The sequence below is a fragment of the Rhinolophus sinicus genome, linkage group LG01, assembly GCF_036562045.2.
Source record: "Rhinolophus sinicus isolate RSC01 linkage group LG01, ASM3656204v1, whole genome shotgun sequence".
Lineage (NCBI taxonomy): Eukaryota > Metazoa > Chordata > Mammalia > Chiroptera > Rhinolophidae > Rhinolophus > Rhinolophus sinicus.
In genome coordinates, this window is record NC_133751.1 from 37,170,920 (window position 1) to 37,197,527 (window position 26,608).

The following is a 26,608-nucleotide window of genomic DNA, read 5'->3' on the forward strand; positions in this document are numbered from 1 at the left end:
CTTCCAACAACTGTGTTGTAGAGGAGGTCAAGTTTATCAACTCTTTTCAGGAGAATAGGGAAAAGATATTTCTTTACAGGAATCTGTGTTTTGTTTCCCAATATATACCAGGTTTACATGCTGACTAGCCCACAGGTTCCAGAGAAGGAGGGATCATTAAATCCAATAACTTTCTTTCCTGTTTATTTAAACAGGCTCATCATGACTATTATGCACACATTTGATTAGATATTAGTTAGTTACTAAGAAGTAGAACTGGATTCTTAACCTAATTCTATCGTTCCATTCCTTTCACTAGTTCAAAGTGGACTTGCACTCCAGCTGAGTAAAATCTTGAGCCAAGGTTTTACTGTTTAGATAAGATCGATATATTAATAAGAACTTATTAGGTTTGGTTGTTTCAACTTATTGTTGAAAAATTTGAAGTGGCTGCAAATAACTTTGCACTGTTTGTCCACATGTTAAATGCTTCTCCTAGGTTAACGATCAAATCAGACACAGGACTCAAAGGAAGAATCATAAATTGCTTTAAGTATGGATATTTTTTTCCCCTTAATATGTTAAATCAACTTGTAGTGTGCATGTGATTTGTTAGCTCCTTGAATAGGCAGATGAAGGCAAGGCCCCAGCTTCTTAAAGTCCAGCCTTCCCTGATTCATACTTTCATCATTTCTTCAGTGCGTCCCCACCCAAGGAGAGCCAGCCAGCTCATTTCTTTGTTGACGTCTATCTGTGGGTGAGCCCTAACCTGCTTTCTCAGCCTGATTGCTTACTTACTGTTCCATATATAAGTCATTCATAAATCATAAGCTCCTGTCAGACTAGCTTCTTGCTTTTCCTGGAAGGAGGCACAGTACATAGTCTACACCTTACTCACGCTGATGCTCCACTTAGCAAGCCTACCCCCGTTTCTACCCAACACAATTCTGTCCGTTCCACGAGGCTCAACACAAGGGCTGCATTCTCTATGATCTTTCCTTCCAATCGAAGGAGGTCCTTTCCATATTTGAACTCCTACGGCACATTATAACTCCCTCATCTCACCTGTCACTTTCACTATTGCTCTTTATTTATATACCCTATTTCCCCTATTTCTTATGCTATAGCACATAATAAGCACTCCACAAAAAACTGTTGAATAAATGATATTTCATTTTTTCTTTCATCCACCCATCCATCAACCTATCTGTCCTTTCATTCATCCGATCATCAGATATTTATTGAACATCCACTATACACCAGGTACCTGTACCTGGCAAAATCCAGGTCTGAAGCTTATCTGTGGGTTTCAATAATCTATGCTGTTGCAATTCTCTGCACGTATGGGGAAAGATTTGTTCTTACCATGCAGGAGTACTTGTTTCTGTCATTACCAACAACTGCATTATTTTTCAAGTGGCCCCCTCACTGGCAATTAGCAATGCAGAGCAAGGTTCTGCATTGTACACTAAACACACTTCCAGCTTTGTCTTATCCTTTCTTTTTTCCCTAAGCTCCTCACTTAATTTTTTTTGGTATTACATGTAATTTGATAGCCACCTCAAATCCTTTTGAGACAAAGCAGAGTACCAATACATAGACTACAATGAAAAACAATCAAACAAGTGTCTCCAAACCCCAAATCCACATGATGAAACCTCGCTGGAAGAGCTCTTGCTATAGAGAATTCAAAAATGTAGGTCTTCCTTGGACTCCTTTCCAGGGGGCTAAGTTTCTATGGTAATTATTTATAAGGTGATCTTATGTTTAAGGTGGTTTCACAAATGTGGTCTTAAGAAAATTGTTAGGAAACACTAATAAAATCATTCTAGATTGATGGTATTTTGAAAACTGCATTGTGAAACCTGGGATTGTTTCACAGAGGCTGTGCAACGTGAAGAAAAACATATCGATTTACCTTAAAATAACCTTTTTCTAACATATTGACTACTTTTTTTTTTAAAGCCAAGGTTCCTAGGGAGATGAGTAAACAACTTTAGAGAAATAAAGAGAGCAAAGCTTAAAAAGATTATAGAAGAGACTCCTGAAATAAGAGTGGTTCATAGAATCTTCCCGAAATCACTACCAACAGTGTTTACCAAAGCATGTGCTCTTACTTCTCATGCTACAGAAATTGCATATATCTGCCACCAGACCACTATTACTTTAACAGCTAAACCTCACTAGTAAAAGGAAGCTCTTCCACCCACATTAAGATTTTGTTATTTTGCATTCATATTTCTCTTTGAACACTTTTAATGAATATAGCCCCACCCCATCGATCTGGATGTACCTCAAGCTTAACAGATTATATTTAAACCAGGCCAATTTGTGGAGTTCTAAAACCAGTTCAAAACTTCATTTTCACCCAAATTACTGATAATTAGTTTATAATTAACCCTCAAAGATGTATTTCACAGACTAGGTACTGTGTCTTTATGGTTAAATTTAGGGGAGAGAAAACATGGCATTGTCAAACATCACATTAAAATGACCTCAGGAAACCAGAGTTATAAACAATTAATATAGAGGCGTGAAAAAGAAGATCTAGAAAATAGTAATTATTTGAATTTAAATGGCATACGTTGGCTATGGGTATGATATGCAATTTATTTAAAAGCATATTAAAATATAGTTCCAACTGACTGTTTTCTTTTATCCTATGTTACAGCTAGTGCATCACCCATCGGGACCTGTCAGGTTCACCTGTTTTATCTACAGTTAACAGTCTCCAGTTCTGCCCATTCTCTGAACTGTGAGCCTCCCAGGGCAGATGTCACACATCTTTTCATTGCCATCACTTAGCACTTGGGACATCGCAATCAGTGTTAGTTGAGTGAAAAAATGGATGTGTGCCTCTCTCTATCATCCTAAAATGTGCCAAGACGGCACTAGCCTCACCTGTAAGACAGAATAAACTTACACATTAGTCCATGTATTCTGGAAAACTTTTGGCATAATGCTAGATCCAGGAGAGAGAGAGAGCAAGGAATTTGCTACTTTGCCTCCCGTTCATGAAATTCTTACAAAGATTTTAGTTTGATCCAAAGGGGGCCTTTCCACATATGCGTACATATCTCAGTGCTGTGCTGGATTCCCTGTAACCCGAGAGGAGAATTTATAGATCCCTTTTTTTCTGTTGCAGGTTCTCTCATCTAGCTTGTTTCTGAGAAAATTCCTTTAAGAGCCTCCCTTGTGGCCCAGATTTAGACCATACCAGGTAGATATTTTTCTGAGCTTCAGCGAAACTGCTCAGGGAATTAGCAGGAAAAATACATGGCTAACAGTGAGCTACTCCAGGAGAATAAGTTTCAGAAGTGAAATGTGATCTCATGGAATGCCATTACCTAAGACGCTGTGCTTCAACATTTCTGTTTTCAGAGTAGTACCCACCAATCAAGTGGTGGCATATCTCAAAAAGCTACAGAAATGATAATTTTAGAAATCTGAAATAGAATTTGCAATGTGATCTCAGTGGCTGGGTCACTTCTCCTTGTAAAGATTTTTATCTGATTATAAAACAAACAGCCTCCTTCTTCAAGGCATATTAGTGCCATGAAATCATGCTCCAACTTTGCCCTCTTTCATTATATCAGCAGGAGCTTAGAGTCCGGTATAAGAGAAGACATGACAGAGAGTTAGTTTCTGCCAATGCCCTTCTGGCCTTCACTGCAAGAGATAGTTATTTCCTTTTTTTTCCTGATCATTGAAGGAGAGCTTAGATGGTGCTTCTCACCACATTACTGGGTCTGCATGATTACTTTCTGGTGCATCTGACACCTTAGGGGAAATGGTCTCAGAGTCCTTGACCTTTGCTGGACCCCAAAGTTACAGTTTGGAGACATTGATGAATAAAAAGAAGCATGTATCTTTCCATGAATGCGTTTTTGTGCAATTTCAGAACAAAATGTTGCTTGCTGAGGCAGTGCCAGTGCCACCTGCCCACCCTTGGGGAGCAGTTCTTAGCCAGGCATGCTGAGCACAGAGCTTTGCCCTTGTGGTCTCAGGTGGTAGAAATGCTGCCTTGTGCCCACACCCACCTGCTTTGGCCCATCTCCTGGAGGAGCTCAGCCTCAGTGTGGTCCAACATGTTTGCTCCTTGCTTCTGGGGGTCTCAGTAAGAAGCAAAAAGATTCAACCAGCAAAGCAAAGATCTAGGAAACATCTGCTGCCATCAGCTCTGACGGTTGCCCTAAGATAGAATGTCTTGTAGCCTCTTGTTTAGTTTTAGTTTTTGTTGTTTACAAGGGGACCAGTGAGGGGACCCAGGTTAAACCCTTTGACAGAACTACCCTGAAGAGCAAAAGTAGCAAATGACAGGCTATGACGTTGGGGAATGCTGGAGTTTTGAAATGAGAGGCAAAAAAGTTTTCACCTTCTAGCCCACAGGTTAAGTTACTGGAAATAAATCACCACCATTTCTATACACTTCTCGTGTGTTTTCCCCTACTCTGGAGAGTAATCTAACTCATCGTTTGCAATCAGGGCCTCGGAGTTCTGTTTGTGTTTGCTTTTACTCTTCGCTTTGCTACTTGTCCGGGTGTTTGCCTTCGCATCTGACATCTGTTGGTAATAGAAGCCTTTGTCTTCAGCCGGCCCACCCCAGTTCTCCTGGCTCTCACCCTCCGTGGCGTAGGAGAAACCCTCCTCCACGGAGAAAGGGTCATCCACGTCGTAGCGCTGGTATGTGCTTTGGTGCAGGGCCTCTTCTCGGGCGCTGATTTCCAGGGTGCTGTTCCAGATGCCATATCCAAAATAAATGAGCATACCTGCAGGAGGGGAAAGGCACAGGTGAATGAGCTGTTGCTTTGGGATCCTTGAGACCAATGGGGAGATCACTCTCGATGGTGCAAGCAGAGCAGGCGATGAGTGTATTTTCTCTGGTCTAAACGGTTGTTTGAAAAGACTCGAATTAGAGGCCACTTAAAAATTGGGAGATCTTGCATTAAGCAACCCATATGTACAGCTTCCCCTGAAAAAGTCAGAAAGTCTGACAACACTGCACCCACATTCCTAGATGGCAACTTTAGGCTGGCGGTAAGAACTAGTTGACTTGTTAGACAGGATATGGGTTCTCTAGGTCACCACAGTCCCCACCTACCTTGTTGATATCCAGCTTACTACACTTGTGTAGGTGCCAGCCAGGAATTTACATCTTTTAAACCCTGGGTTAAATATTTATGGATCAGCAACAGTGTATTCCCAACATTCTCACTACAGTTTATTATTCTTTGCCTCCATCTTTTATTTTGCCACTCAGCAACGTGTATATATTATCCTACGATTTCCCTTGCTGTTTTTCTCTCACTAAAAGCATAATATGTTAGTGCCTCTCGGAGTGTCTAGTGCATGCCACTGTTACGGCCCTTTGAACATCTGTTGTGTGGTGACCCACACAGCGTGGCTCCATTTTATAGACTCTGCAGAAAACCGGCACTTAATGTTTGTTGAATGAATGAATGAGAACCCCTAATGAGCATGAAATGTCCAGTGCAGCTCCTTGTTTTGATGTCATTCCAAGCAAAAGAAAGAAACGTGCCTTCTTAGCTAATGAGTAGCCTTAATATGGGCTAATGTTTCATTCTATTAGAATTTTTTTGAAATAATATATAAAAATAGTTTGAAAGCCCCGATTTTCTACCTGGAAAAGCCCATGAAGTTTCAGAGCTTGGAAAGCTGAAAACCATAGACGTGGGAGGTAATTGGGCATGACGATTAAGAGGGTGAGCTGTGAGTTCAAATGCTGCCTCCACTTAGCTATGTAACCCTGGACTAGTTACTTAGCCTCTTTGTTCCTCAGTTTTCTCTCCTGTAAAACTATGAGAGTTGTAAGTTAAACGGTGTTATATCTATAACATGGGGTTGCTGTAAGAATGATACTAATTAAGCAGTAGTTTTCAACGCTGGCTGTGCCTGAGGGGTCACCTGGGGAGTTTTTGAACCATCCTGATGCCTGAGCCCCACCCTTGGAGATTCTGATTTAATTGGTCTGCAGTGTGGCCCAAACATAGGTATGTTTTTAAAGGTCCACAGGTGATTCTAACAGTCAGCCAGGGCTGACAACCTCTGAGATCAGGAATGTAAAGCTCCTGATGCATGTAATCCACTGCCAACTCTGGCCGTATTATGGCCTGTTCACTTGGGGCCACTCAGTTAAGCTTCCTTCCAGCACCCCTCCCCACCAACCGTTTTCTGAGTGGAACCAGTCCCTTTGACTTTACAAACCCTGCAGGTATTTGCTGGGCTTCTTGCTTAGACCAGCAAGGTCAAGCCTGCTTTCTGCTCTGGTACTTGAGAAATCCTGTTCCCTTTTGAATTTGAAGTGTGTCTGTTAAAGCTTGGATTTCTTCTTCCTTCTCTCAAATCCCCCTCCACCCCCACCATGAAATCAACTTTTCAGGAGCCAAAGTAAGCAGACATTTATGGTCCACATTGGTAATAAACCCTAGAGTTAATCATTTGCAGATGTAGCTATTACTTCTCAAATAGCTACTTCATTTTTCTGAGCACAGATCTTTACTCTTTCTTGTCTGGGGGTAGGGAGTCACCATGGGGGACAGTTACTTCCCCTCTGTAGAATGAGGCATCGAATTAAGACCTCTTTTAAAAGGGCCAGATGTCTGTCCCTTCACGGAGAATGCCTTTGTTGGAAGCGTGTCTGAGACCCGCAAATAAATTTCAGGGGACAAAAGTGGAATTAGCACACACCTTCTTTTGACCAAGTTTTCTTTTTCTCTCTCTCTGTTTTCTCTTAGACATCCAGGCAAGTGCCAAATCTTGCCTCCTACTCCAGCTTGCATCTATTATATCAGTTCTTGCTTCTCTGATCCCCTTCTCTGACCGTATTTATTTCCATGCTGAACTCAATGCCTTTTTTCTTCCCTTTCCTTTTGCCCCTAACTTCTTTGCCTCTCCTCACATCATTCAAGCACTGGTTTGGCATATGTTCTGACAGACCTTCTCCTGCCCCCACCAGGAACTGGGGTATCAGGTAGATTGATATTTATGGGAACTCTTTAAGAGCCTTGGTGCGATTGCTCATAGGATCACGGGTATTGAGAACTGGAAAAGAGTCTATAGATCATCCACCTATTTGAATACCCTCATTTTACGGAAGAAGAAACAGAGGTTGGGAAACACTAAGTCACTTGCCTGGGTCTAAGAGGGTCAGAACCAGCATTCTTCCATGTGGCTCTAGAAAAGGCTCTTGCATGTCCAGTCCTTCGCACCTTCCTTCCCTTGGCTGGTTTATAGACTATGTTTATTGCAGTAAATATTTAATAAAAGACTAGGTCTACATTTGTTCTTTGGGAGTGGCTGGGCCTGGAAAGAACTGTGTGTGTGTGTGTGTGTGTGTGTGTGTGTGTGTGTGTGTGTGTGAATGTGTTGACTATGATTAGTTTGGGAAAGCAGCCCATGGAAACCTGCCACATAAATATTTATGGGCCTTTTAAATGTTTACTCTGAGCCCCCTACAGTTTCAAAGGTGTGTCACTCTGTCTTGAAAAACACATTTCAAATATGAGTGCTGTGAACCAAGAAGGGACAGTGCGTGCAGCCTGACAGAATAGTCAGCTTGGGCAAAGGCATTCTCCTACTAGGTCTTGGCATTCGGTCTGCCTTTGTCCTTCTTGCTAGCCCCTTGAGTCAACTCGGGAAAAGTAGGGTGAGGCAGAGAAGGATCAGGGAAAAGAAAAAAAATGGAGGGTGACAAAGAAACAGAAGGGAACAAGTGAAGTGAGGGAGGGAGGGAGGGAGGGAGTGAGAGAGAAAGACAGAGAGAGGAGAGAAACATGTACTACCATCTGTCACACATAAACAAGGGCTTTGTGTTGGAGGAGTAAACAGAGCTGCTAAAAGCCTCCTGTGTAGAAGCAGGGTGTTTTGTTTCTGCTCCTTCTTTCACTTGGCTCAGAGAACTAAGCATGAAGTAGTTTCTGAAAAATCTGTGGGGATTCTGGGAATCCTGAATCATCTAAACTAAACTTCTCACAACATCTCTGGGTGCTGAGGCCCTGTAATGATGCACCATTAATGTTGTACCTTTCTTCCAAGGAGCTCAAAATGTTAAACAGATGTTATCTTGTTTAGACTTCTAGCATGCGTGTGTGTGTGTGTGTGTGTGTGTGTGTGTGTGTGTGTTTATGTGTTTATGACTATGTGCGTTTCACAGACAGGAAACTGGGCACAGGGCAAAATAAAGGATTGTCCACAGCCACGTGGCTCACGGTGCAACTATGAAACCTTCTGGGTCTCTCCATGTCCTAATCCAGGGTTCACTCATGTACCAGAGTGACTATGAGGTATAGACTGATCGAAAGCAATTTTGCTTAACACTTTATTTTGAAGAATTTCAAACATATACAAAAAGGGGGAGAATGATGTAAAGAATTCCATGTACTCATCACTAGCTCCCTTCTGACACCCACCCGCTCCCCTAGTCCCTTCTCTTTAGATTATTTTGAAACAAATCCCTTCCATCCTGTTTCATCTATAAATATTTTAGTATGTATTTGTCAAACAGACTCCTTTAAAAAACTTAGTGTCATTATCACATCTAAAAACTAATAAGAAGCCCTTAATATCATCTGATATCCAGCAGTATTAAAATTTCCCTGAGTTATTTATACCTGTGGGGGAAAAACTGTTCATCTTATGAGGCTATGCACTTATTTCAATGATGCTATCATTGCTCGAAATAATTCTGGGGCACTGTTACTTCGGTTGGCACTGGGACTGGTGTCATATCTTTTTGTAAACGCTTACAGATGGCAAACTTTTATTTTTGAGAGTGAGTTTGGTTTTGGCATAAGCCAGAAGTCATTTGGAACCAAGCCTCAAGCATAAGATGTCTAATTGTTAAATAATACTATTTATTCTATTTCCACATTTAATTCTGCTATTCCTTTAAGAACTTTGATCTATTGCTTTGTTGTTACACATCTTATATCTGTAATAAATGAATGGCAGGTGTGATGTTGAAAATCATAAGGGAATCAATTTTTGTGCTGCAGCCCAAAAATAGGGGACCTGGAGGCCCCCTTGTTGGACTGGAGTTATTTTTTCAGTTGACGGATCTGGTGGGAGTGGGCACTGAAGGCAGTGACTAGTTAGCAGCCGGCACAGAAGTGTTTCAGTGTTTAACAACAGACATGGCTGTACCCGGGCACATGGGCTGAATGCCAGCCTGGGTCAAAGGTAATGGTTATGAATCCTGTGAAAGGCTGTTTGCAGCGAAGGGAAATGTTGAAAGGGAGGTTTCGGCTTCTTTTCCGGATAGAGTTCTCTGGTGGAGAGGTTCAGGCTAGACAAGATGAAGAATCATGCCTTCGGCAATTGAATGGGCTTTCTTTACGCAACAGAACACTTTGTGATTGTAAAACCCTTCATAAAAAAAGCACTTTCTCATCCCTCATCCCAGAGAAGTGAAGAACTGCACAATAAATCAGTGATTGAAATGGCACTGGATCTCACATTGCTTGAGTCTAAATGGATGGTGTTCTCGTCCCACCCTGATGCCCCCAGGGAAGGTTTAGGAATGCCAAGCCTGCCTTCAGATGCTAGGGCACCTCAGCATGAGCTGGCAGAACACCTACTTTCTCTACTTGTATTGATCCATCCTGTGATAATAATTAAGCAAATGACCCCAAACTACAAGTGAGAGTAGTGGGAGGTGGAGGTCCTCTGGATCATATAGGAGAAAACCTGGAACAAACATTCAACTCTGAAAAGAGACTGGGTGACCTGGAGATAGACAGTAACAGATTTCCGACTGTGCGGGCACAAACTTGGGTTATGGGGCAGGTCCTTGACCTCTGGAGTCCCCCAGGAGCTTCCTGCCCTGGGCATGCATGCGGCTCCAGGCTCAGGGACAGAGGAGGTGGGCCCCCTGACCTCAGGCTGGGTGGAGCTGCCTCTTCCTGGGGTGCACTTTCCAGCAGGATGCCCTGCCCGCTGCAGATAACTGAGGTGCTTTGTTATGCTCAGAGCCTTTTTTATTTTCACTACTCTGGGATTAACTTTCCAAAACAGACCTTTGACAATGCAGAAATGAAGACTGGATGGTAATACGGTGTCCTCCCATTCAGCGCAATCCCCCAAAACTTTGCTGGTTATTTTTTAAAATACCACCACAGCCCTGTTGATTGTAATAACAATAAAGTTTGTTTCATATGATGTGGCCAGGTGGTGCAGCTTTAGGGTGGGGTGGTGGAGGGGGTTCTCTCCCTGGCCCTGCAACTGATCTAACATAAAAATCACATTACTTTATACCTCAGTTTCCCATCTACAAAATGGAGTTGCGGACCCTTACTTTATTTGAAGGGTATAACGTCCATGAGACACAATGTGCTCTTGTTAAAGGATATTAAAAAATCCAATAATCGAAGCCAGCAATTCCACTTTTAACTCAATAGAACCCAAAGGAAATGTGTCCATGTGACCACCAAACACATGTACAAGAATGTTCATAGCAGCTCTATTCATAACCGCCCCAAACTGGAAACAAGCTAAATGTCCACGGACACTAGAATGGATAAATACCTTGTGGTATGTTACCACAGGGGAAGGCTGGACGGCAAGGAGAATGGACAAACTAACATTATAGGCAACAAGGTGGATGAATCTCACAAACGTAATGTTGGAGGAAAGAAGCCCAATACCCGTTCTTTCATGGCTCTAAGTGTGTCCCAGGGCCTTCCACCTCTGCGATGGTCCCCTCTCCCTTCATTCTCAGCTGGCCCTGGGGGCAGAACTGTGGGATCACCCTCCCTTTCCTCCCCACGTGCTCCCTGTCCAGTGCAGCACCTCTGCCAGCAGGCAGCCTTGACTATTGCAGGATTACTCTCTATATTCCCTCCTTCTTGGAATCCCACTGGCCCTGTTGCCACCCTCAGCCTGGACTTCACGATCTTTCTTGCTCTTCTGAGAATGATTTTGATGCTGAAGTTGCCAGTGGTTTTCTCCTCCGCCTACAAGGAGAATTTCAAACTTATTTATGGGACATATCATCAGAAATTTGTTTACCTTGGTGCCCTCTCAGATCCCAATTCATAGCATCCTTTTTCCCTCCTCTTCCCTTCATCAAAATGGCCGCGTTGGTCAATTTCCAATAAGATTTCAGATGCTAGCTCAGACAAAGGTCATAAGGGCTGGGGGGAGGGGTCTTCTGTTTGGAATATTTGTGTTTTACTATGGGATACATGGGGTCCATTGCCGAAATCACAAGTTCTAGCATTTTTCTAAATCGATAGATAAAAATGTTTTTCTCAGAGGGACTGAAAACATTCCAGATGAAAACTTGGCAGCTCTCAGGGTAAGGGGGCCCACGAAGCAATCTAACAGATGATCAATTCATAATAAAGACCCATAGGAAACAGTAGACCTCGAAGATGCCCATGAAAATACCATCAGACAGTGATCTCACTGCTCCTGGCTACTTCACATCCCCTGAGACTCTGCCCGACTCTTTTAGGTGTTTTTCTTCACAAAACTGCATCAGCTAAAAGTCAGGAGAGTGAAGGCTGCTTTGTGCTCATTTTGTTGGGATTATTAAACATTTGCTATTGTGTTCTTTCTCTTTTCTGAAGGAAAAGAAACAAATGCTAGGTAATCTTGTTGGGATTTCTGCCTCATTCAACTCTATGAGTTGTGTCTTCTGAAGGTCAAAGCTCAGCAAAACATTGTGACAAAAATGCTGTAATTAAGATTCATTTAGAGAAGGCTGGGTAAAAAAAATGTATCCAAGAAGATTATCAAGTTATGACTCAGCCTAACCATGTAAATCTTCTTTATAAAAAGTAGCTGATGTTTCATAAGACGCTCCATTTAAAAATATCTCTACTCTTCTCCCCAGGAAAGCTATACTCTGAATAGAGATATTAAGAAGAAAAAATCTGACATTTTGGAGACTCAGAAGTTTAGAGATGGGATGTTTATTCTATAATATTAAAGATTTTGTCAGCCAGTCAGGGGTTGCAGGATGGATATATTTTATATATGCAAAAATTTGTTTTGAAAAACAGGGAGCTTTGTAAATAAATTATCTGCCTTACTTGCTCATATCTTCTTCTCTCTAGATGAGTGGCTTTCAAATTTGAGCATGCCTCAGAATCACCTGGAGGACTTGTTCAAACCTAAATTGCCCAGGGAGATTCTGATTCTGTAGGTGCGGGATGGGGTCCAACAGTGCATTTCTAACTACCGTGTTTCCCCGCAAATAAGACCTAACTGGAAAACAAGTCTTAGCATGATTTTTCAGGATGACATCCCCTGAGCATAAGCCCTAATGCGTCTTTTGGAGCAAACGTTAATATGAGACCCGGTCTCATTTTCGGGAAAACATGGTAGTTTCCACATAACCTTGATGCTGCTGGTCTGGGAGCATACTCTGAGAATCACTGTTCCAGATTATTGTAAACCTGGCTGCACATTAAAATGATCTGGGGGAGATTTAAAAAAACACCCCAAATTGACCATAACAGACCAATTGAGTGAGAAAATCTCTGTGCAGAGATCCTGAGCATAGAGTATTTTAGAAGTGACACAAGTGATTCTGACGTGTGTGTAGTCAGGGTTGAGAATCTTTCTTGTAGGTGAAACTCAACACCAATCTTCAAAAATCATGATACCAAAGCAGTTAGTAGCTCGCAGCTGGGTGATGAACTGTGGGCTCCTGTACCCTCTGTCTGACCAGCCCAGGCAGCAGGGGGGCACCCTCCCATGTCAGTATAGGTTTCTAGAGTGCGTTTGAAGTTTGTGCTATCAGCAAGATTACAAAAGGCCCTCTGGGAGTTTTCTCCTGCCTGATAACTGGGAGGGCAGCCTGAGTCAGAACAGGTTCACGTTGTGCTTTGGCATGTGATAGCTAGTCTGGGGGACAATGAATCATTTTAGATGTTGAAAAGAAAGGCAGGAAATAAATAGTTCTTATTGCTTTCCCAATATTTTCTTACTAAAGCACCAAATAGCAACCAGATCAAGGCTAATACATTATCTCCCTTTTTATAGATGAGTAAACTGTAAACTGAGGCCTAAAGGAATGAATTTCCCAAGGTCACAAGACACAGAGGTGGCGGAGCTGTGATTAGAACCTGGGCCTGTTGGACTCCAAAACAAAGGCAAGGGTCCCTGCTACCTCACCACTTTTGCAGAATGCCTTTGGTATTCCAGAAACCATAGATACTATGCTGGACCAGCTACTTAATTTGTGGATACCGGTGTAAAGTGAAACCATGGAGCCTCTCGTTGAAAAACTATGAAGAATTCAAGAAGGCAGCAGCTGAGCATTAATCCCAGTGCAAGGGCCTTATGTGATTGTACAGGTCATATGCCCTGGAAGCCAGCCCTGATGTTACTTGTTAATCTGCACACACTCTATATGAAACATTCTGATCCAATGAATAGGTCTGCTCAGAGGCACCCTGGTAAGGGTGAGCCCCAGATCTGAGCATTGAGATAATGGATTGTAGTAATAGCTCTGTGAATAACTTCCTGTGAATTATTCCTGTTGACCTTGAGCATGCAATTTAACCTCTTGGAGATTCAGAGGACACAACGTTGAGCACCCACATTCCTGGCCTAAAGGCCTGGATGGACTACTAATCAAAGAGTTTCTACACGGCCTTGCCCAGGCTAGTGGATTCACGTGTATTTGTCTTGCTCCTCTTTAAGGCAGAGGTTACTTATTCTATTACTTTCCTATTCCTCAAAGCACCTAAGGATTCTCCTTAGCTAAGTATTTGTTACCAGAGATCCTAGGGTTACTAAGTTGTATAGGGACATAAAAATAATGACTAAGGAACTTTAAAATTAATCTTCACTTACTCTTTTCTCTCAAGTTATCACAGACACAAATCCCTGCCATCTCATCAACATTAATGATTGGTAGATATGATAAACATATAATGTGTTTGTCATAATATAATATAAATGGATCACAAAGGAAAATTAGAAATATTGGGAAAGGTACCGAACTGTCTGAAGGCAGTAAAAGAGAGCAACTGTAACCTACACCCAAAGCTATGGACAATTGAGGACCAGACAGAGTCATATCAGTTATCAACAGAAGAGAAAATTATCAAGGATGATGGTGTGATGGGTACTTCTCAAGAGAATGATCAGAATAGCAAAGGATGAAGAAGGACTTTGGGAAAAAATAAAAGTCTTGAATATTTTATAAAGGTCAGTGTGTTAAATGGTGCCATGATGTAATTTTGTCAGAAAAATTATGCCAAAAAATCCACACTTAATTAATACTTTGATCATTTAAAAAAATAGGCCCTGATTGGTATTTTAATTTAATTTTGTCATACGTAAGATACTTTTTGCCCCCATAATTTTTAGTTTCATGAATTTTAGTTGCTAAGATAAAATTTCAATCAACCTTTCCCACCCTCACTTTTACGATGCTATTTTCTCTCCTTTTTTAGGTGGATTAATTTAAAGTGGGCTTTTTATGGTATTAATTATCCATAAGAAGACCGTCCGATATTAGTATGAAGTGATGGATTGATCAGCATCATTCTTCAGGACCAGTGACAGAGAGGGTGCGGCTGGCTCTATTGAGTAATGCAGAAAGTGAGTGTCCACAGAACCAGCCAGGTGTGTCTTGGAACAGCAATCCCTTGCCCAGCAAGGAGGTAATTCTGGAGTAAGTCTGTTTAGGCCTTAACAGGAACTTGCACAGCTCTAAGGGAAGTTGCTTACCCACAAAGCACCAGACAGCAAACCGGATCCAAGTGATGGTGGAGAGCTTTAGCATGAGATAGATGTTCACCAGCATGGCGAAGGCAGGCACAAAGGGGAGGCAGGGGGCCATGTAGGGCAGCTTCTTGGGGTTCTCTGGCTGCTGCAGGATCACAAACACCAGGGCGCTGATCAGCAGCAGCATCAGAACAACCAGCAGGATGGCCCACCAGCTCTGCTCGGAGATGTATTGGGAACCAAAAATGATGAAGGAGCAGAAGATGAACATGAGGATGAAGAGCAGGAGCACGCAGATGGTAACCGTGTGCCCTGTCGCGGCTGTGGGACGGTCCATCTTGCCTGGAAGGCCCAGCCGGATCCTCATGGTGTAGTAACGGGGCCCGATCAGTTTTTTTAACTTGATGAGATAAATGTTTTCAGACTCCTCGGCTTCTATGCCTGTGGTCATGTCCACCGTGCCGTAGTTGGGGTGGTTAACAGTGTAGGCCGACTTGTCTGATTTCCCTATGAGCATCTCATTGTCTCCCAAGGACGGTAAATTCTTGGCCCCGCATGTGTTGGTGGCGGGGCTGGAAAACTCTTCCCCTTCACTCATAGGAGAACACACTTCCTTCTCACCGTCAGCCAGAATGCCCTCCTTCTTCTTTGTGTGCTCCTCAGACAAGAACTTGACAAAACCATCGATGTCGCTCTCTGGTTGGTATCGGAGGAGCAAGACGCAGACAGAGACCAAGGTGTAGGCGAGGAGTGTGCCGATGGACATCATCTCTATCAGGTCCCTCAGGCTGACTAACAGCGAGAGGAGAGCCGCCAGGAACCCCGACACAATGCAGGCCACCACTGGTGTCTCTGTGTAGGAGCTCACATGAGCCAGAAACCTGGGGGTTAACGGAAGCACACGGTTAATAGATGGGGACTGACTCTAGCCTGGCTGAAGGCCTCCTGGGCCTGCCCTTCCAATTTATTTCTGGATTCATTGCTATAAAGACAGCTGTGATTCCTACCCCAGGATTTGGTTCCTGGAATATAATTTTAAAAGATTTTACTGTAATTCCTTAGTTTCGAGACAAACTTTTTTGTTAAAGTTCCTAATTCATTCTGTGAGGAGACTTGAATCTAGGAGGTATTTCAGAAAACTACGTTGAAGTCTAGGCTTTGCCGGGAAGAAGGGGATAGTTGGAGAAATCACACACCTGCTTGGGGTCCTCTAGACCCGCGTTACCCAAAGTGTGGTCCGTGGGTTAGCAGCGCGGACATCACCTTGGAGCTTGTGAGAAACATATTTTCAGATTTCACCTGGGGCCAACTACCGTGTTTCCCTGAAAATCAGACCTAGCTGGACAATCAGCTCTAATGTGTCTTTTGGAGCAAAAATCAATATGAGACCTGGTATTATATTATATTATATTATATTATATTATATTATATTATATTATATTATATTATATTATATTATATTATATTATATAGAGACCCGGTCCTATATTATATTAAAATAAGACTGGGTCTTACATTAATTTTTGCTCCAAAAGATTCATTAGAGCTGATTATCCAGCTAGGTCTGATTTTCAGGGAAATGCGGTATGTGAAACTCTCTGGAGGTGGGGCTGAATAATTTTCTTGGAAAGCAGAAAAACCTTTTGGATGTGTGAAGTTGTCACACCTCCATCATGGTCAGGTTCTTCTTGATCTGTCCAGCTCCTCCAAAATAGCAGCTCTGACCTGGTGATGAGTTTAGGGGGTGGGCTGAGGAACTGGAGCAGAAGATGACAGCCTGTGGTTGAGATAAAGTCCCTGAGCTGGATCCCTCTGCACCTCCTTGGCTTCCATGGTTTACTCCTTGTTTTGTGCACTAGAAGAATGTCTTCCTTGCAAGCCCCTCACAAATGGGCACTGGGAACCAAGAGATAGGGCCACATTCTATTTGTACCATGGGCAGATAAGCCACTTCATGGCCAACATAGAGGGGTAGAAAAGTCAATATATTGGTGTGGTTAAAAGTCTGGTCTTCGGAGTCAGACAGTCCTGAGTTCAAATCTTGCCTTCCGCACCCGCAGTAACTGGGGGACTTGGGGCAAGTTGGCTGTTGGTTTTTTTTTTGTTTTTTTTTACGTCTCTCTGAGCATACTCATCTAGTGTACTAATCTGCAGAACAGTTATTGTGACAGCTAAATGGGATACTGTGTATAAAGCACCTGGGATACACAAACATTCAATAAATGGTAGCTATTGTTGCTTCAATTTTTTGGTTTTGTTCATAGGGCCGTATCCCCTCTTTGATTATAACTCTGAACATTTTCAACTTCAGAGGGGCTGTGGAGAGAGGAACAGTTACTAGGCCTCAATATGAGGGTAGACCTAAGATGTCTCTGAGATAGATTCTTCCTTTTGGAGGCCACCTAGTATAGCAATTTGGCACCCAGCATCTTTACTAAGGAGCACACAATGTCAAACAGGAGGAGAGGGGACGGTTAGGGGAACAGATCAGTTTGTGCTAGATTGAGGGACCCAGAGTCAAGATGAGGGGCTGTTTCAGGGCCTCAGCTCTTTCCACTCAAACTCTTTGCCAGGATATGTGTGTGACAAGTGCCACAGTCTATGTGACGGGCACTCACATCAACATTATAGTCAGGCTGATAGTGGGTGACATTCTTCCTGGACAGGCATAGCAGAACAGAACACATTCCACAGAGCATAGCCCTTACCTGAAAAGGAGCCCATCACCAGCCATGGCATAAATGACCCGTGGCATTGGGAAGAGGGAGCCCAGCAAGCTGACTGTCAGTCCTGCAACCGACCCAATGGCCACTATGAATTTTGCAGCATAGAACCCATGAGCCACAAACATCTCCATGAGTGGGGATTCCGTGTCGATGGCATAATATGGCACCATCAGAGTTAAGATCATGCTCACCTGTTAAAACAAGAGAAAACATGGCTGGAGGTAGAGGGGATCGACAGCATGGACGAATGTCCCGTAGGAGAGGAAGAGCCCTGGACCTGAAGTCAGAAGTCCTGCACGGTGGTTCGGATCTGCACTTCTCGAAATATGCCTTTAGTTTAAACCAGTCATTTGGCCTCTGGAGCTCTTGGTCTCAGTGTTTTCTCCCCACACGTGGATTTAGTGGACTAGACCAGATAAACTCTAATATCTCTCTGTGCCCTTTCATATTTGAGGAATAAGTCTGCAGGTATTTCAGCCTCATGGAAGCAGAGCTACATTGACAGTCCAATGAAGGACAGATATTACCCAGTGGAAGGAGCTGCAGTCCTGGGCACGGGAGCCAGGGCCTGGCAGTGACCATGGGCACCCAGCCCACATGGACAAGCCTCTCGTTGCTTTTATACTTTCGGGGTCCTACATGGTCTCAGCTGTACTCCCTCTCATCCTGAAGGCCAGAGATCAAAACTCCAAAGATAAGTGCATAGAAGATCTGCAGCCAATGAACTGATGGGACCCAGATGAAGACTCATATTTCCACCTCCTCTTTCTAGCTCAGTCCCAGGAGACAGGCCGGCCAATAAACAAATTATGGCATCAGGGTGGAATCTGGTCCTACTCTGGGCTACAAGACCACCATGGCTTTGCTTAACCAGGACCTATCTCCCCTCATAAGTCATGGATCTGCCATAACATCTCCCCCTTCAGAATTGGCCTGAGACAATAAAGCCCCTTGGCCTCTAAAGGCCAATAATGGCATCAAGAAGGCAGTTCAGAGCCTGAAAGGGAGAGGGCGGTGCATTTCTAGATCACTTCTTTGCTTACTCTTCAGGGAAAGGGAGATGCTGAGGGGGGGTTGGAGGTGACTGAACTATTTTTGTGATGGAAATTCTAGGATGGCAGCTGAGAGATAACACATCAAAAGTGTGAGGAGTGTCAGGTGTGATTCTGAGGACACAAGGCTGAAGGCTTCATTCTGAGAACTCCTCTGTCAGGGAAACCCCAGGGGTGAGCTTGCACTGGTGTGAAAAGAGGAAGCAACAGCAGAAATAAATTGCATTTCCCTCTTGGATTTAAGGGGAAGAGCATCTCTAGAGTATGATGCAGTCTCTCCCCACTCTGGGAGAGCCTGGCCTCTTCGCTGCCGGGAAGCTCCCAGAAGACAGAAGAGCATTGAGGAGGGTGCACAGAGGCCCACAATGCCTCTGCTCGCACACCCACCCGTTACTGCCAGCCTATGATCTGTGCTATTTGGATGGCGGCCCACTCCCGGCACGCCATCCCTGGGCAGCAGTGGACACCAAGAGCCTGTGTGTAGGGTGGGTGGGGATGGCAACTCGGAGGTCGTGGCTGAAGTGAGGGCCTGGGGCTTCTCCCATGTCCTATTTGGAGTCCTGATTTTCTTCTCGTCGTAGGTGGGTAGGGATATAGGGGGCATGGACACATGCATACAAACACAAAGAAGCCACAAAGAAAGGACCACTTCCTGACAGAAGGGAACCCAGTCCCAGAGCCACATTTTAAGGTCAAATATGACAAGGTCAAGATGAGGGTGCTGCAAACATTTGGTACTTACAGATACATATGCTGTCAGGCAGATGACCAGGGAGGCAGTGATAGCATAAGGGATGGACGTATTGGGATTCTTGGCTTCCTCTCCGGTGGTGGCAATGATGTCAAAACCAATGAAAGCGTAGAAACACGTGGCTGCTCCTTGCAGCACCTGTAGGGATGATGACATTTGTCAGACTCTGAGTGTCAGAGCAGCGCCAGGGCATTCCATGTGGTACCCACAGTTGACCAATGCCCAGCAGACATTACTGAGTGGCCAAAGGGGTAACATGGTAGAACTTTCGCTAAACATTCATGTTCTGATCTCCTCTACTTTCTAGCTGTGTGACACCGGGCAATTGCCTCATGTGTAAAATGGAGAGAAGAAGAATTATGCCCAAATAAAAAGTAAGTCATTCAACACATTCAAATCATTTTTGGAAATAAATGGGGTTATTAAAAAAAAAATCACTAAGTTGGCTAGCCCTAAATCCTGGGGGAACTCAATAACCTCTCTGTGCTTTTATCCAGTGGTTCTCACCATAACAAGGGGCCATGTGACTGCCCCTTGGGGATGTTTTTAAATGTGGGGAGGTACTTGTGACTGTCACAGAGACTTGGGTAGGGCTCTTTTGGTATTAAGTATGGGGGTCCCAGATGCTTCTGTCCAAAGAATTGTCCTGTCCAAAGTACCATTAGTACCCCTGATAGATTTCTCTATGGTAACTTCCAGATCTGAAATGATATTAAAGATTTTCAGATCTCCAGATATCCTATTGTCTTCCATGGGAAGACAGGTAGAGACAGTTTGACTTTTCTTCTTCTTTTGGGAGCTTCAGTGACCTAGTTGGGCTGTAATGCAGAAGTTATGCGGTATGAGGCAGTGTAAAGCAGGGGAAGTGGTATCCAGTGACACCTGCTGGATGTCTAACAGGAGGATACGTGACTCCAAGGATGGTTGGGCCTTGAAAAGTAAAGATGTCAGTAAAAAGCTTTCACTGAGGAGTGCGTAAATTTCTTTCAAATGATCTACTAAAGTGAAAATGAAGTTTCCCCATCTTAGTATTCTCATTATCAATTGACAGAAAATAATGTGCCTCTTTGAATGCTTGAGGATGTCGTTTTAGGGGAAAGTGAGAGATTGTTTTGGACTTGTGTGTGTGTGTGTGTGTGTGTGTGTATGAGGTGACTTGGCACCATCCACACTCTAGCCAGGGGTCCAGGAGTGAGGCTCTTTTCAGATTGCACTTTTTTTTCTTTTCTGCTATTCAATTTGTAAATGATGAATTCAAAACATATGCCAAGCAGACAACTGTCCTTAAATTTTTACTCCTACCTTTCCCACTGACTTCTTAATAAGAAAAAAAAATTTACTAAATACTAGAACTTACAAGGGACATCACACTATTGAAGATTTCAACCCTTCAAAAACCACCTTTGCTCATCTACAAAATGAGTTGGTCTCTTCTACAGTATCTCCCATTAGGATTCTAAAGTTCCAATTCTCTAATCGGGAGTTCTTACCCTCCCACGCAATCCAGGGGGAGTCTGTGAATTTTACTGAAAAAAAAAGACATCTCTATTTTCTCTAGCTACAGACTGAATGTTGGCATTTCTTTTAGTTGTGAATATAGGCCATGAACTATTATAACTGTACCTATAACTTTGTCACCAGTAGTAATCAGACATTTTCCTATCGTATTAGAGTTGCTGCAGAGATCTTAGAATGTCACTTGTGTTCATTGCTACTTTCAAATTATGATAGTTATTAGACTTAAACATTAATATTTAATGTACTAATAAAGAAACACATTGTTATTAAATCATAATTTTAAAATGTGTTAATAACTATATTGCAATATAATTGATTTTTTCTGATTGCCTGTGTAATTAGGAAATTTGTTTATAAACACAATTCTCAGAAGGGGTTTACAGGCGTCACCAGACTGCTATGGAGTCCATAGCACAAAAAAAATCTAAGAACTCCTGGTCTATTCGAGTAACTCGGCTAGAAAGAACTTCTCAAACAAGTGGTTCCATTGCCAGAGCACCACTTTCTGGGAGAGGAGATAACTCCCAATCTCACTCCAGCAAAGTTTTTCAGGGCATGGAAAAGGTATTTGGCCTTTAGACAAGGAAAGAAAACAAATCTCATCTCATCGCTCATGGAAGTTCACAGGCTTGGAGACGAGCTCATTTTCATTTTCCTAGAAAATGTGTCTGGTCTTTAAGGATTAAAAAATGCTGGGATTTCAGGCTTGCTAAGCTCCCCCAATCAAGAAAGTCTTGCTTTCAGACAGCTTCCAGAAAAACAGGTCCTGCTTTCTCTCTATTTAAACAAACACCTTTCTACACACACACACACCAACACACCCCTCTTGTAAATCATCCAGTGACCTGTTATGACAATCAGTCTGCAGATGCATCACTCCCAATAAGGATGTGTCAGGGCTACAACGCCATGCCTGTTTGGTGTGGCTGGTTCTGAATCAACAGGTCATAGATACTGGGCGAGCTCCCTGTCGAGGAAAGGAGGGTAGGAGGGACCTAAACAAGAACTTTGGGTCAAATCTACCCTAGAAAAAGGTGAGAAGTCTATAAACTGCACCATGTGAGGGACAGCTGGGGACCTGGGGATGTCTAACTTGAATAAGACAAGACTCAGTGGAAGTCCTGGGGGCTACCTTCCAACTGTGAAGGACGGTCACGTAGCAATGGGAGGAGAGGTATACTGTACGCTCCAGAGCCATGCATGTGGGTGCGATAGGATTTGGTTAGGAGTACAGACTTTGTAAACTGTTGGACCTAGATTGCTTCTGCCACCTACTAACTTGGTGACTTAGAACAAGTTCCTAACCTCTAAGAGCCTCAGTTTCTTTATCATTTTAGATGGAGATGATACTAGTACTTAGCTCATAGGATTAAATGAGATAATATAATAAAAATTGCAGTCCTAGAAGACAGTAGATGCTCAATAAATATCAGCTCTTACCAGTAGTATTTGTATAACTATTGTAAGTTTTTCTAGAACAGATGAAACCTAAGAGCACAAATTCCTCCTCCTCCTCCTCGTTCTCCTCCTTGCTCTCTTTGTTCTCGACATGTATTTATTAACTGTTCTTATGTGCTAGCACTGTGCTTGGCTTTCATAAGCAAAAAATGCTCCAAGCTTGACCGTATGGGGCTTGGAGCCTAGACAATACTGCATAACCCCAAATGCAACCTTGACTGTGGTAACAAAATGAACAAGATTAATTAATATCTATATGTTTTTTAAAACACAAATGTTACTATTTTCCAAATGAGTGAAAGAATAGATGGCAATTACTGATAAAGATTAGATATCAGAAAGTTAACTATAGTGAAGTTGGGAAGAGACAGAATAAATTTGCAAAGAGAATGTCTGTTAGCCTGAATTTGAATCTATAGAACTAGAAAGCAATTATGGTTGAAGAAAAACTGGATAGATCAAAGGTAGGACATTTGGAGGTTCTACTACATCAGGCAGGAAACAATGTAACTCAGATGGTTCAGCTGAAATGATTTCAATGACAGGATTATAGAAGCCAAGGATGGGAGGGAATGAGGAGGAAATACCCTAGTCTTGCTTTCTTCTCACATTCTGATCTCCTGATAATATCTCCCATTGGCTGAACACTACAGGAAGCAGCAAGCAGGGGTCTTCTGGAGCACAGAGCAGAGCTGGGAGGGGGAAGAATGGAGTTGGGAAGTGGAGACAAAGGGAGAGAAACTGGCACACCTGCCAAGATCAAACAGACCCTGCTGAACAAGATATAGATGAAATAAACAGATTATCAAAGAGAACATAATACAATTAGCAAATAAGGTCACCTTTTCACTTGGGTTTGTTTGAATGACTTTTTCTTTCTTGCAAGCAAATGATCCCTGATTGGTAAATACAGGAGAGCCATGAAATAAAACCGTGTATGGGTGTGTCTCTACTCAAGTAACCACTAAGACTGCTTTCCACGTTACTCAATCCAGATCTCAGGTCTGGCCCCCGGTATTTAGGATTACGACACACTTTCATGCCAGAAAGAATGCGTGTGGTCCCTAGGGGTAAGCATCTGAAAATTGGTGGGTGAAGTGTGTGTGTACGTGTGCATGTATGCATGTGTGCTCCTGGGTTCCCTAGTGCTTTAGTCTAACTTACCTTTAACGTTTTACGTAAGTTAAAAAATCATATTGACTTTTTGATTTGATGACATAAGCGGAAATTGTTTTCTGAAGTGAACCTCGAATAGCTGCTCAGCCAGGTGATCCAGATCAGCCTACGTCTCTATACAGCTTTGCTGGGGAAGCAGCACTGCCTCAGTTGCTGGAGGGCTGCTGCTTAATTAGTTGTCAAAAGCAGTGTCGTTAGAGGCCTGCTACTCAGGGTGTGGGTCCCTAAGAGCTGGCCCCCTGTACCTTGCTGATATTTGAAAGGCATTAGGATGAGGCAGCCCTCCCTATTCGGCTTTGGCCAATCTGCCAGATGCTTAGGAGATAATTAGGCACCTTTATATAATTCACTCTCAAGGTAACAAGACAACGTTCCAACTTTAATAGCATTTTCTACCACAGTCATGCTCCAGATCTATTAACAGCCTGTTTGCAGCGACAGTGGAATGTGCTAATAGGTTCCAACAAATGGATTGAAATGTAGAGAACATGAAAAAAGAACTTTTCCTTTGTTTGGAGACTGTCAGCATTCCCCACAAATACTTGCTATGGACCTTTTTCCTGGGAGATATTTGTGCTGGTACAGCGTCTTGTTTGGTTAAAGAAAAACCATAAGATAGCATCAAGAACAAATAACATACAGGGAATACACATCCAACAATATTTGGGGGCTGAAGAATTGCAGATGGAAGCAGGGGTTCAGCTGAGGGCCAGCAGTTACTTGATATAGGGGGAAAATGTTTGTTGTTCTTAAGCTCTTCAAGACCAAAGAAGCATTTGACCCAGAACTTGTAATTGAGTAAACCATTCCTTAAGCTATTTTTTTTGGAAGGAAGTAGTTGGAGCAGAGAAAGAGTAGGCTTATAAGGGGTCCATGGCCAGAGAACAGATTGCTCATTAACCCTTTTAAAGTACTTGAGAATTGTATTTCAAATCATGTAATGGTATCTTTACAAACCATTCCCTACACCAATGGTTTCCTTCATCCCATCCTACCTAAAGCGATTGAAGAACAACGTGGATTGGAACTCTGAACTAGTCCTCTTGTCGGGGGTAGGAGTCAGGTCTTCCCTATGGAGTGGAGAAGTTCATGCAGCTGCCAAGTAGGCAATTCACTTTTGTTGATAATTGTTAGATAACAAAGTAGGAAATGTGTTTATTAACTTGGTGGATGACATGCTCATGAGAAGGTGTCAGACCTTAAAAAATAGGATCTACATTCAAAGTGGCCTTACTGGATTGGAAAAGTGACCTGAAACCAAAGTTGAGAAAGAACAGGTCCAGGCCAGTTCTCCAGGGAGGAAATTTACTATGCAGAAATCCAAGGCCAGGCAGATAGCAGAGAGGATGAGTCAGCAACATCTTCACACTGGGATGTCCTTTGTGCTCAGATGATGCTTTTATTCACAGCCACTAGGGCACATATTTGAATTTCCTGCAGAGAAAATGAATTTGCAGTGAAAAATCCCAAATCCCATCCAACCTTTTTTGGTGGCTAATGACAAGCCTACTCAAGGTAGTAGGTTTGGGTTGGAGTGAAGTCAGTGGCCAAAGGTGCAAAAAAAGACAATTGGTCCCATGTCCACTACCTAGGGTGGGGGTGGGGGGTGAGAGGGTGGGGGTGGGGGGAGTGGAGCACATAAATAAGGGCTTTGGCTCATCCAGAACTGGGATCGAATTTCACCTCCTTTACCATCAAGATCTATGGTCTTAACTTTTCTAAGCTTCGGTTATTTTGATGTAGAAGTGTAGATCATTGTACTTATTTTGCGGGGCTTTTGTGAAGATTAAATGAAAAGTGTATATGGAAAGGTTTGTCATAAAGAAAATGTTAAGTGTTGGAAATGGCATCTTTCCTTTCTTTTTTATGCCTGATTTCTGATCTTCATTTCTTGCTACAAAAGTTACTGAGAACCTGGGATGTGTAAATGGGAAACCTCTAAACCTGGCTTGATTAGCTCCTTCCTTGATGAGGCAGGCTCCTGATGGAGGAGGGACATAGAGGCCCTGAGATGGGAAGAGGAGAAACTTAAAGAGAATAAAGACCCCAGAACAAAGCATTAGGGGAAAGACTAAGAGACTGGTCTTCTTCTGCATGCGCATAAGGTATTTACACAGAGGGTATTAACTTTTTCCAATTTTAACATGGCACCTTGACTGTAGTGTGTGCCATTTAGGTAAGCTGTTAGGAAAAAGTTGAAAATTAAACATGATCCAAGTAATTAAGGAAAGCTTTTAAATTACTCTGACATGATATCTTGGTAAACAGTGTATATTGGGCCCGGACTGGTTTAACCATACTTCCATTTGAAGATAAGAAAAGAGACTAGGCTATCTCTTAATATTCCTCCCAGTTCCAAGACTCTATGACTTTGGGAAAGTTTAGAGGAAATGAAAATGTAACGTGTCAGATTAATTACCTTCTTTCTTTTCTTTTTTTTTTAAAAGGAAGCTCAGCAGGGAGGGTCATCGTACACAAGACATTGATATAGTGGAAAGGGTTTTGTTTGAGGCCACACCAACGGGGACAGGAATTTCAGTCCCAGGACCAACTAGCTAAGTGACCTCAGGTACATTACTCAGCTTTTCTGAGCCTTGGCCTCTCCACCTGTAAGTTGGGGATAGCAGCACCTGCTTTAAAGATTTGTTATAAGAGTGAGTTAATATTCATAGAGCAAAATGCTGAGCACCTAGCAGGTACTAGGAGATAAGTTCTCGCTCTTTCCCCGTGTCGTTATCACCATTGCTAACCACTATTGCACATGGAAGCACAATGTGCACGTAAAAACATCCAAGATTTTATTCTCTTTGGAAACATTTGGTATAATTAGTTTTCACACTTGATAGATGAGAACATCTGAAAGCACCAAAGTTAGCTGTTGGCTAAAGTCTTATAGTAAGTCCATGACCCAATAATTTCTTACATTGTTAAGAGAATGGTGAGAACATTTTTGTGTGCTATGATGAAAATGCAATTGAGTTCCAGAAAAACATTCTTTCTTTGTATCTCTTATAACTTGTTGTTTCTTTTATTTGATAGGAAAAGAATGATTTGTGTCATAAAAAAATATAGATTTGGGGATCCAGAAGGGGGTCAAGAAGTGTTTATTTGTCTCTTCTGGTTTTAACCAGCTTCAGGATTTATTCGTTTCAAGGAGATGGAATGAATTCTGTGGTTCTGTGGAATTTTTACAGATAAGCAGAAGACCAGAAATCTTGGCTGAAATTGCTTCCTTGCTTATTTCT

The 26,608-nt window shown here is 42.7% G+C and overlaps 1 protein-coding gene across 1 annotated transcript in view; it reads right to left on the reverse strand.

Moving 5' to 3' along the window:
• Positions 1 to 1,153: 1,153 nt before the first annotated feature.
• Positions 1,154 to 26,608, reverse strand: part of SLC7A14 (solute carrier family 7 member 14) — a 99,546-nt gene continuing 74,091 nt past the window's right edge. The window contains exons 5-8 of the mRNA XM_019735313.2: positions 19,203 to 19,349; positions 17,391 to 17,599; positions 14,686 to 15,563; positions 1,154 to 4,748 (exon numbers count right to left, since the gene is read on the reverse strand). Of these exons, the coding sequence (XP_019590872.1) occupies positions 4,426 to 4,748; positions 14,686 to 15,563; positions 17,391 to 17,599; positions 19,203 to 19,349 (1,557 nt within the window). The 3' untranslated portion in view covers positions 1,154 to 4,425. The remainder of the gene's footprint in view (positions 4,749 to 14,685; positions 15,564 to 17,390; positions 17,600 to 19,202; positions 19,350 to 26,608) is intronic.